The 12,858-nt window shown below is 38.4% G+C and overlaps 1 protein-coding gene across 1 annotated transcript in view; it reads left to right on the top strand.

The window, feature by feature from the left end:
- LOC126175120 (huntingtin) overlaps positions 1–12,858 on the top strand; it is a 539,564-nt gene that overhangs the window by 269,081 nt on the left and 257,625 nt on the right. The window contains exons 23-24 of the mRNA XM_049921673.1: positions 314–474; positions 7,513–7,661. Coding sequence (XP_049777630.1) covers positions 314–474; positions 7,513–7,661 — 310 coding nt within the window. The remainder of the gene's footprint in view (positions 1–313; positions 475–7,512; positions 7,662–12,858) is intronic.

Here is a 12,858-nt window from a genome sequence, read left to right as displayed (position 1 = left end):
ATGTGTAAGGATTGTGGTTTAAAAATGATCTTTTTAATTCCTCCATTTTCTATGATGCTTGTGTATAGTCTACAGACATTTTTGTACCTTACAGTTTTCTCCTTGAAGCTGGGTGTAACAATCAAAACCAGTAGAGAATAATTATAAAATTGTACTGCTGATGGGACAAATATGCTTCTCCCAAATTAACTGCTTAAATTTAGCTGGTATAAGCATGGATGGCACTAAGTTGTTATTGTGTTGAACAGTATTTAACTTTATGTATGCTTTGTACAAATTGCTGAAAATAAGTTTGTTCTCTTTTATTTTTCAGCAATACACCGTGACAAGTGATGTGCAGCTTCAGTGTCGTGTTCTTCTTTTGCTAAGCCAGTTGGTTCAATTACGGGTCAATTATTGCTTACTTGATTCAGATCAAATTTTCATTGAATTTGTTCTGAAGCAATTCGAGTTCATTGAAGAAGGTCAGATACCGTAAGTAGCATCATCAGTTTCAGTTCCTGTTTCTGCAGTTTTAGTTTATTGTGTTAGCAGTTCATTGCCTTTTGTTATTGTGGTGTAAACTGAAAATAATAGAAGAAATATTCCCATTTCTATTGTTTCAAGTCATTATCATAATTATTACATAGTTACCACACTTAACAGGAGTAGTTATAATTATACAAAATAACAATATGAACTAAGAGAGAATGCTAGTCACCACTTAGAGGATATGATAACAGGGTGTATACGACCCGGGACAACTGGGAAATCTGGGAAAAACCCGGGAATTTTTTCATCCGGGAGAAAACTGGGAAAAACACGGGAATTTTTCGGAATTCCAGGAATTTCTCATTGTTTTAGCTTTCAGTTAAATTTTTGTAATTTTACTGGTAAGAATTGATTCTCTAGTGAAGAAATTAATGTATCCTGCTACTGGAGAATGATACTGCAGAATAAAATATAAACCAGAGAGAAAAAAATAAAACTTTAGTTGCAAAGGAAATGCGCAATTTACAACATCAAAACTCCGATCACGCACAAGCATCTGCAAATAGCAAAAATATGTCAAAGGTCGTAGGGAAAAGACTATGTAATTCTTCGTAACAATAAACTGATTGCTATGAGCATTATGTCACAACTGTTCACATTAGGTTTGTTTGACCACTTGCCAGTGGGCTGATGCACATGAGCTGTTGGCTCGCTTATGAGCAGTACCTATTGCCTCTTTCTGCTACTTGAAGTGTGACTGTTAGCTGTATCGGCAGTAGCAGCAAGCAGCCAGATGCAAACGAGAAAACTTTTTCTCGCTCGCTCCCTAGCTGCCAGATTCATGCATGCGCAGAGTTGTTGTGGGGAGGGCATTAGTCTCCACGTGACCCGTGTGTGCATTAAGTGATTTCGCTGCTTCTCTTCATTTACAGCTCCCATGTCAAATGAAAACAAAACAGATTTCTGTTTCCAGGAGCTATCAAGTGAATTAAAATACATTCACATAATTACAGAGCGCAAATATATATTATTAGTTTTAGTTTTCTGATTTTAGTTTATTTCCAAGTTATTAGCAGTCAAGCATTAATCGTCTTGCAGAACAATGAAGTTAGTTTTGCAAGTTTTCTAAACAAATTTGGCTTTATTAATCTTTCTGCTTAGGTAATCATTTTATTTGAAACAAAGTGTTTCATTCCACAGTATTGGCTAGTTCCAACTGTTCGCTGAATTTCAAGTGCACGTTATCATCTTCTGCCATGTATGGCATTATGCTATAATAAAGAACCAAAAATGGGATCGTAGAGTACTGGTACTCCAAGAAAATTTACATCCCAAAAACCACAATGAAAAGCTTAATATCAGATGGGACCTATTCCGTTGTGGATCTGGAAAAAACCAATGTGCACTTCAAGCCGAATTATATATTTTAGTATAATTTACGAAATTCTGATGCTCTTGGGAGTATCCTCTGATGCCCTATTTCTTTTATGGTGTAATGCAAGCTCTCTTAATGCTTTATACATATGAACATGCGGGCTTCCTACACCACTGCAGCTACATATGGACAGTAATGCCTATTTTCTGGCACTCTCTGGCAATTGGTAAATCGAACCTGTTTCTAACAGTCTCCAGATAGTATTGTGGTATTGTGAAAGGTGGTTCAAAAAGCGTTACTTTCAAAGTAAATTTCTTTCTACACATGATGAATTATGTTATGTGTGAGAAAATGGGATGAATTTCTAAATCACAGACCGTTTAAAACTGAACCCTTTTAGGACCAGCCACTTAAAAGAATTTTGAGCCCAGACATGTATGTCATAATTTTAAATTTTCTGGCACATTTGTATGATGTATCTAAAACACATGCAAAAAAAGATCAATATTACATGTGAAAGCTTAGCTTCTGTTGTAGCTTGTTAATCTTAGAAACCAATATTATATGTGAAAGCTTAGCTTTTCTTGTAGCTATACTATGTATATTAATGTAAACTGTTAACTTTTCCTCTTTGTGTGTTCGTGCTATGTAACCAGTGATCTTGCTATTGGCTGACAATAACACGTTTCCTATGCTTTGAATATCTGCTGTCATCAGCTGGCGAGATCACGTGGCATAAGATATAATTGGCTTACAAAAGCACATCACAAGCTCGGTTTCAACGCTCCGGAAACTAATGAGCTATGTTTGGTGCAATTCGAATTTATACTTTCGTAATACAAAAATATGCAGCGTATATGTTGCTACAAATCAAAGGTCTTCCCAAAACTTCTCTCCCTTTTTTTCATTAAAAGTCTTTCCAAAACTTTTCTCCCCTGTCTTTCCTTTTTTTTTTCCGGGAAGTTCTATGCGAGTGTATAAAATATTAACCATTCAAAGGATTGATAAGTTTTACAGTTCCGAGGGAAAACTATGGAGAACCTACTGTCACTTAGCTCGGAAAAAGTGTATTTTCGCCCGGGGAAAAGCATATTTTTTAAATGGGATGTCTGGGAATAATCCAGGAATTTTTTTTCCATTCTCCCCGTATACACCCTGGATAAGTACCACTGTCGTTGATACATACTTGTCTGTTAAGAAAAGATGGTAACAAATAAATCCATATAAAAATAATTGAAAGGTTAAAAACAACCACTCACCATATAGCTGAAGTGTTGAGCAGTTAACAGTAACACCCACAAGAATGAAAATGTAGCTGATCTGATTATTTTTTCTTTTTCTTTCTTTCTTTTCTTTTCTTTTTGATTAAAGAAAAAGAAAGAAACCACCCAAGTGGAGTAGCACAGCAGGGTAGAGGGGGGGCAATGAGCAGGGTAGCGCAGTGGTTAGCACACTGGACTTGCATTCAACAGCTCATGTCCTGCCATTCTGATTTAGGTTTTTTGTGATTTCCCTACATTGCTTGAGGCAAGTGCTGGATGGTTCCTTCAAAAGGGCATGGCCACTTTCCTATTCCATCTTTCCCCTAATCCAAGCTTGTGATCTGTCTCAATGGAATGTTAAAAATTAATCTTCTACTCCTGCTCCCCCCTTCCCTTTTTCTTAATAGTAATGGAAAGGTTAAAAAAAGAAAAGAAAATGCCTTTTCTTTCTTCTTCTTACTGAAACATTTGTGCACATGCAGGTTGTTCACAACAGAGCCTCTTCCAGGCTTCTCTTTTCACCCACAGTGTATCAGTCAGCATTTCCTTCCATTGCAGTCCTCTTCAGTTCACATCATCCTTCACAAGGTCTCTCCAGCTTGTCATGATCTTCCAATTAGTCTCCTTCCATATTCTGTCCATTTTAGCACTCTTCTTGGAAGTCCTTGTTCCATTCTTTTGATGTGGCCAAACTATTTAAGCCTATAGCTCTCTATAGTTTCTTGAGGGGGATTGATCTGAAGGGTGTTTCATATTGTTTCTTTCCCTATTCTGTCCCTTTTTGTCTTACTCAGCATCCCTCATAGGAAGTGGATGTCTGTCAGTAATATTCTGCTCATATCTTTCTATGTCCAAGATCAATGTTCTGATCTGTAGGTCATTGTATATCATGATCTTTGTTTTGGCAGGAATTTTCCAGTTTCTAATCTCATCCAGTTCAAAATAATAAAATTCTGAACAATTTTCTAGCCTGTTCAAATTTTCATCCCTGATGTTTTTTCTTAGTTATAACTAGCTTCCTAGATATTTGAAAGCATCTACCTCTTTAATAATTTTTCCATTACAACTTACATCCATAATTTTTTCATTTTCCCTGGTGATTTTCACTACCTAATTTTTCGTTAAAGTTATTTCCATGCCTGTTTCTTCAGTTACTCTCTGCCAAGTATTTAGTAGTTCTTCATTTTTCCCCAAATAGTCACATTATGTGCATATGCCATGATTATCAAACGTAACAAAGTTACATTTTCTCAGTCAGATACATTGTCTTACAGTTGCAGTCAGACTGGAGTGACAGGTTGCGTCGGATGGGGTAAGTCAAGGGAAGTGAGGAGGGTAAGGGAGAGATGGAGGTAGAGAGAGGTAAGAGTGGCCAATTGCGGGGAAGAAGATATACCGAGGAACTGGAACAGGAATGTGATGTCACAGAGCAGTCATCTCTGGTGCATGCAGGAGAAGTTGTGTGGTGCACAGTCAAGTATATGAATGTGTTTGGGGGATGGTGAGGGGAGGGGCTAGAGAAGAGCAGTGGAAGAGGTACACCAAGGAGGGAAAAGTGCGATTGTGGGTGTTGATTAATCTAGTGAAGTAGAAGGTGTTAGGCCAGAGGAGTATTTGGCTGTGAGGCAGGGGATAACAGGCTGCATCAGGAGGACTGTGGGATAAAAGCATGTGTTGTAATATTCAAAGAATCTGATATTGGAGTGCTGGTATCCAACTGGTCCAGGTTGTAAAGCAGCCATTAAAGTGAAACAAATTAAGCTCAGCAGTCTGTTCCACCACTGGGTGATCACTTGGATGTTGGCCATACTTTGGCAGAGGCATTCATTCCAGTGAACAGCTGGTTGGTAGTCGTGCCCACATAAAATGCTGCGCAAAAGTTACACTGTAATTGGTATACAGCACTACTGCTTTAACAGATGATACTGCCCCTTATGACGTAGGAGATACCTGTAATGGGAATGAAGTAGGATAACCTTAGTGAGAAGTACTGAATAGAACAGATATTGCACCGGGATCTTCCACATGAATATGCCCTTTGTTACTAAGGTTTGGGAGAAGGCATGACATAAGGATGGACCAGGATGATTTGTAGATTGGATGGGTGACGGAATACAATGTGGATTGGATAGATGGTGGAATACCATGCTGTGAGAGATGGTAATGATGTTTCTCATTTCTGAATAAAATTATACATTATTGTATAATATGTGCTAGCATAACAAAAACAAAATTTCCTTGAATTTCAGTGGTGCTTTTCATCTTGATCTGCATTGATTATTGGTTGTAAACCAGTTGTTTTACTTACAAATATAGTTTTTCCAAAAAAGAGCTAGTGAAGATGAACTATATATCCATAGCAGTGAACTATTTTAAAGTCATTTGAATCGTGTCCAAAATAAAACAGACATTTGTACACTTCTTTTCATTTGAAAAACAGTCACATTTTGAGTTACCAGTTCAGCCATCTTCAGATTGTAAAATGTAGCAGCCTTACAAGAAAAATCTCAGTTACAAACTTAAAATCCGTAAATTTTTTTTACCTGTTGTGTTTCTAATTTATTTATAGTTAAAGTAATAATATGCATATTTTATACCAGTACTTCATACTACTCCTAACTAAGGTTTGAGCATATGGGATTGGTCCCCAAGTATGTGAGTGGCTCGAAGACTTTTTAAGTAATAGAACCCAGTACGTTCTCCTCGATGGTGAGTGTTCATCGGTGGTGAGGGTATCATCTGGAGTGCCCCAGGGAAGTGTGGTAGGTCCACTGTGGTTTTCTATCTTCATAAATGATCTTTTGGATAGGGTGGTTAGCAATGTGCGGCTGTTTGCTGATGATGCTATGGTGTACAGGAAGGTGCCGTCGTTGAGTGACTGTAGGAGGATACAAGATGACTTGGACAGGATTTGTGGTGTAAAGAATGGCAGCTAACTCTAAATATAGATAAATGTAAATTAATGCAGATGAATAAGAAAAAGAATTCTGTAATGTTTGAATACTCAATTAGTAGTGTAGCGCTTGACACAGTCACGTCGATTAAATATTTGGGCGTAACATTGCGGAGCGATATGAAGTGGGACAAGCATGTAATGGCAGTTGTGGGGAAGGCGGATAGTCGTCTTCGGTTCATTGGCAGAATTTTGGGAAGATGAGGTTCATCTGTAAATGAGACCACTTATAAAACACTAATATGACCTATGCTTGAGTACTGCTCGAGTGTTTGGAATCCGTATCAGGTCGGATTGAGGGAGGACATAGAAGCAATTCAGAGGCGGGCTACTAGGTTTGTTACTGGTAGGTTTGATCATCACATAAGTGCTACGGAAATGCTTCACGAACTCGGGTGGGAGTCTCTGGAGGAAAGGTGTTCTTTTCATGAATAGCTACTGAGGAAATTTAGAGAACCAGCATTTGAGGCTGACTGCAGTACAATTTTAGTGCCAAACTTACATTTCGCGGAAAGACTACAAAGATAAGATAAGAGAGATTAGGGCTCGTACAGAGGCATGTAGGCAGTCATTTTTCCCTCGTTCTGTGTGGAAGTGGAACACGGAGAGAAGATGCTAGTTGTGGTATGAGGTACCCTCCGCCACGCACCGTATGGTGGATTGCGGACTATGTATGTAGATGTAGATAGGTTTCATTTGGTAAACAAAGTGTTTTCATACTAAATCTAAGAACATAACCAGGGAACCATAGAACACAAAAATATATAGATGAAACCAGTAATGATTTTTATCTTACTACAAATATGATTGTGTCCAAAATAAAGACAAGTATAACATGCCAATCACCTTTTTGGGAAGACATAACGCTATTTTTTTCAAAAATCAGATGTAATCATTGGTACACAGCAAATGTGATGGTAAAATATAAATACAAACTCCATTCACAGGCCCTGTCGGGTGCATCAGTACCAACTGACTGGTGTATTGTTCTCTGCTGTGTGGCTGCATGGACCAGCACACCATTGTCAGTGTCCATGTCCAGAAATGTGATGATAGTAGTGGGAAAATTAATAAAAAGATTTTGAGGAATGCAATACCTTGAGAACTTGGAACGTAGCTTACTTCTTAAGAAATGATGGAGTGAATTGCTAGGTTCTGTGAAACCTCATTTCTGGCACCTCCCGGTTGCCATCACACCTATTACTTTCTCCTTGTAAATGTGCTTATTCCCTATTCGCTGCACCTTCTAAAGTCCTCCCCTTAAAGAAGAGAGACAAGTTTTCTTGCTCCACATTTATTGAATTTTTCCAAAACAAAGCTTGCCACACGAGGATTCATATTTCCTTGTTAAACTTTTCCTCACTGACGTTTACTGTAGTTTTTGTGTTTTCAAGCGTGTAATTACAAGTATAAGTAAGATACAACTGTTATTCTCTTTTTGTGTCCTGCAGGTTGGCAGAAGATCTCATTCCGAGAATATTTTATTTTCTGGTGCATCTTTCATATGAAAAGCATCATTCAAAAAGTATAATAAGTGTTCCCAAAGTTATACAGTTGTGTGATGGATTGATGGCAAGCGGTCAGCCACCTGCTACCCACTGTAAGTTGATGATGATTTTTTCTCACTTTTAAGACCTTTATTTTTTAGAACACAGAAAAATCAGTTGAATTAGATTTACATATTCCACATTGGTGAGGACCAGTTCACTTAGGTTCTGTGTAAGGGACATTCATGTAGTTCTCTTTTTTGCAAAATGAGACTGTTTAAACCAACAAAGGAGAAGAGTGACTTTTGCATAAGATTACATTAAAAAGTTATTGTCTTTGTTACATGGTACTTTTTAAACAGATTTCTGGTTTCAGCTTTGCAGCCATCATCAGATCTCATGATTACAGTACTGAAATTAGATTTCTAGTTGAAATATACTTATGTATGGCAGTATGTATAGAATGTATATGTCAGTACATCCTTAAGCACTGTCTATATATCTGCTTGTTCCTGCTGTAGTTAATAGATCTGATGATATAGAAAAAAAAAAAAACAATGTGCAAATTATACAATAATTTCCACCATCATTTCTTAGTGGAAGATCTTGCCGAGAACCCACAAAAGTTCTGATTCAAACAATGGAAAATCCAGGATGGAATGTAACAATATTATGAAAAGGAAAGTTGCCGCTCACCATATAGCAGAGATGCTGAGTCGCAGATAGGCACAACAAAAAGACTTTCACAATTAAAGCTTTAGGCCATTGGCCTTCGTCAACAGCACACACACACACACACACACACACACACACACACACACACAAATCATGAAGTGGGCCAAAGGTTTCTATCCAGTCGCTCATCAACCAGTCTGGTGTGACAGAAGAAGGCAGTATAAGGAAAGCTGAAGTTCTAAATTTCAGTTTAAAGAAAAATCATTCATACAAGTGGGTCATACAGTCATACCACCATTTGACCATCATACAGACTCCCATGTGGAGAACATAGAAATAGGTATTTCTGGCACTGAGAAGCAACCAGGAGAGTTAGAAAACAAATAAGTCGCCAGGTCCAGATGGAATACCATTTCAGTTTTTTTAGTGTGTACTCTTTGGCACTGACCCTTTGTGTAGATGGCATTTATTGTGAATCTTTCAACTGGCACAAAGTGTGAAGTGTCTGGAAAATAGTGCAGGTCATGTATATAAGAAGGATAAAAGAAAGGAGCCACAAAATTTCAGACCAATATTTGCAACAATGGGTTTTTGCAGGACTCTTGAGCGTATTCTAATTTTGAATATAATAAATTTCCTTGAGACAGGAAAGCTTCTGTCCACAAACTGACATGGATTAGAAAGCACTGCATTTGCGAAACTCATCTTGTCCTTTTCTCATACAGTATCCACTGAACTGTGGATGAAGAACACATATTCCTAGATTTCTAGAAAGCATTTGACACATTGCCTCTCTGTAGACCATTAACCAAGGTCCACACATATGGAAGAGGTTCCCAGATATGAGAGTGGTGCAAAGATTCCTTTAATAGTAGAACACAGTCCACTGTCCTGGATGGTGAGCGTTCATCAGAGATGAGTATCGTCAGAAGTGCCACAGGGAAGTGTGATGGAACCACTCTTGTTCTCCATACACATAAACAATATGACAGATAGAGTGAGCAGGAATCTGCGCCTGTTTTCTGATGATGCTGAAGTGTGTAGAAAGTGTCGTTGTCATGTGACTGTAGGAAGCCACAGGATGACTGAAACAAAATTTCTGTTGGATGTGATGAATGGCTGCATACTGCAACAAAAAAAAAAAAAAAAAAAAAAAGGGGGGGGGGGGGGGTTTGTAAGTTAAGACAGACAAGAAGATAAAATAAACCTTTAATGTTAAAATAGAGTATTAGTGGTGTGCTGCTTGCCATAGTCTGGTCAATTAATATCTAGCCATAACACTGCAAAAGGAATATGAAATGGAACAATTGTGTATGGTTGGTAGAAGGGAAGGTGAACAATCAACTTCAGTTTTGTGGGAGAATTCTGGGAAAATGTAGCTCTTGTGTAAGGGAGACCACATGTAGAACTCTACTGTGATCTATTCTAGAGTGCCACTGAAGTGTTTGGGATCCCTTCCAGGTTGGATTAATATAAAACATTGAAACAATTCATGTTACTTAGAAATTTAATTATCATTTGCGGCTAACTGCAGAACGATTCTACTGCTGCCATTGTACATTTAACTTAGAAACAAGATGGGTGAAATTAAGGCGTGTTTGGAGGCATATAGGCAGATGTTTTTCGCATACTCCATTTGAGAGTGGAACTGTTAAGCTAGTAGTGGTACAAGGTATCCTCCTCCAAGCACTGTATATGTGTAGATGTTGTTGTAGATGACTACGAAGCTGATCCGGTAATTTATTCTAATATAATATAATATAATAAAGACTTTTTTTTAAAATTATTATTAATCGAAATCTGTTTTCTTATAAATATGTGTTATGTATTCATGCTTTATGACATGTTCTACATCCCTGAGGATCAGCTCACTGAAATGAAATTAATGGGTACATGTTGAAATCAAGGAATATGCAATAAAATGAAATGATATAAGTGAAAACCAGTCAGAAACACTGAACCTGGAATGCAAGGAATATGTCATGACCATTGAAAGTTTATGCCGGACCAAGATTTGAACCCAGATTTCACACTTTTTGCATCCAATTAGGCCAGCTGTTGGACTATCTAATCACACTTCTTGGCTTGATTTAAACTTTCATTGTCATTTATTACATACATACAAACTGATGTAATAGACAGATTCACACAGATTCAGATTCTCACAACAGGAACTCATGTTTCAGATAGCCTCGCTCAAGAGCAGAAGTAAATAATATATTAAAATAGTTAGCACCTGATTATGGACTCACAAGGTCCAAAATTTATCGTGTGATTCAGTAAGGCATGAAAAAGAATGTGACTGAAGCCATTATTATTCATACTTTCTGGGTACTGAATACTGTCATGTCCATAACTAGAAAATATGAATAAAAGTGGATTGCTGTAATAGACTTGAATAATTCTTTTAAGTTTTAAAGTTAAAATTCCAAAGCATTTGGATATTGTAATAAAGAGAGAGTTGGACTTTATGTACAATATTGTAAGAAGAAAAGTTGCTACGCACCATATAGCGGAGATGCTGAGTTGCAGCTATGCACAACAAAAAGATTTTCACACTTAAAGCTTTTGGCCAATGGCCTTTGTCAACAATAGACACACACACACACACACACACACAACTCAAACACATGACTGCAGTCTCATGCAATTGAAACCACACTGCGAGCAGCAGCACCAGTGCATGATGGGAGTGGTGACTGGGTGGGAGAAAGGGGGGGGGGGGCTGGGGCAGGGAGGAGGAGGGATAGTATGGTCAGGATGGTGGACAGTGAAGTGCTGCAGGTTGGGCGGTGGGCAGGGGAGGGAAGTAGTGGAAAAGGAAAGAAATAGAGAGAAATAAATAAAAAATGTAATAAAAAAATTAAAAAAAGACTGGGGTGGTGGTGGAATGACGGTGTGTAGTGCTGGAATTGGAGCAGGGAAGTGGCTGGATGGATGAGGACAGCAACTAACGAAGGTTGAGGCGAAGAGGGTTACAGGAATATAGGATGTATTGCAGGGAAAGTTCCCATCTGCGCAGTTAAGAAAAGCTGGTGTTGGTGCGAAGGATCCATATGGCACAGGCTTTGAAGCAGTCATTGAAATGAAGGATATCATGTTCCGCAGCATGTTCAGCAGCAGGGTGTTCCACTTGTTTCTTGGCCACAGTTTGTCAGTGGCCATTCATGCGCACAGACAGCTTGTTGGTTGTCATGCCTACACAGAATGCAGCACAGTGGTTGCAGCTTAACTTGTAGACCATTTCACAGGTAGACCTGCCTTTGATGGGATAGGTGATGTTAGTGACCGGACTGGAGTAGATGGTGGTGGGAGGATGTATGGGACAGGTCTTGTATCTAGGTCTATTACAGGGGTATGAGCCATGAGGTAAGGGATTTGGAGCAGGGGTTGTGTAAGGATGGACGAGTATATTGTGTAGGTTCGGTGGACGGCGGAATACCACTGTGGGAGGGATGGGAAGGATAGTGGGTAGGGCATTTCTTATTTTAGGGAACTTTAATGATGCATGTTAGAATGTGGGAAAAGTAGCATAGCTGAGAAATAAATGAGACACACCACTGTGTATGACTTTCAAGAGAAACATCAGTGCCCTCACAACAGATAAATATGGAAAAGAGTGTTATGTAAGTGTTAACTTTCAGTTTGGAAATTAATGTGGTGCTCTCCACAGTTCAGTAATATGAGAGGTTGACACATGTAAAATGACTGTATCCTCTTTTTGGCAAGTCACATAAGCTGATTTTAACTGCATATCTATGTTTGTAGCCATGAGAAATAATGACAACATGCATTGCTTTCCATTGTGTGATTTTGGAACAAAGAAGGATAGATGACAAGAGGAGATACCAGAAGGAAATAGATTAATAGTAAATAAACTGAATCACAATATGTGCATACAGTAAATGTATCAGCATCAGTGTTCCATAGGGATGAGTATATAGTATAGTTTTTATGTTTCTGTTTGTGTTGATCATTACGACAGCAGGGAGAAGGTAAAACTCAGTGGTAGCACATGGCAGGGTGTATACGATCTGGGAAAGACCCGGGAATTTTTTCATCAGGGAGAAAACTGGGAATAACCGGGGAATTTTTCATTGTTTTAATTTTCAGTTAATTTTTTATAATTTTGACTTGTAAGAACCAATACTCTAACAAAGGATATTACTGTGTCCTGCTACTGGAGAATAATACTGCAGTAACAAAACAAAAATGAGAGAATAAAACTTAAATTGCAAAGGAAGAAATGTCGCAATGTCCTGTTGGCTGCATAAGCAGCAACGGGGGTATCTGAACTGGGTGGAAATTTCAGAGGGTGAGGGGAGGTGGGGGGGGGGGGGGGGGAATTTCATATGCTTGAGTAAAAAGACCTTGTTTCACAAAGTGCCTAGCATCTAGGACACATTGGTCTATCGATTATTCAAATGATTTTGAAATGCATCCCTGTTGTTTTTTGAACAGTTCCTTTCTGAATGAATCATAAGTTGATTTTTGAATGCATGCATAGTGTACGTGATGTCTCTGCCAGGGGAATTCTCGTTGCATCTAGAAGTAAACTTTCGTGCAGACAAAAGGGGATGGGATGAGCGGAATAAAGCTGAACAGGTGAATGCCAACTGCTGTTTGTTTATGTGA

The sequence above is a fragment of the Schistocerca cancellata genome, chromosome 3 (genome assembly GCF_023864275.1).
Source record: "Schistocerca cancellata isolate TAMUIC-IGC-003103 chromosome 3, iqSchCanc2.1, whole genome shotgun sequence".
NCBI lineage: Eukaryota > Metazoa > Arthropoda > Insecta > Orthoptera > Acrididae > Schistocerca > Schistocerca cancellata.
This window is presented reverse-complemented; position numbering and strand designations above follow the sequence as displayed.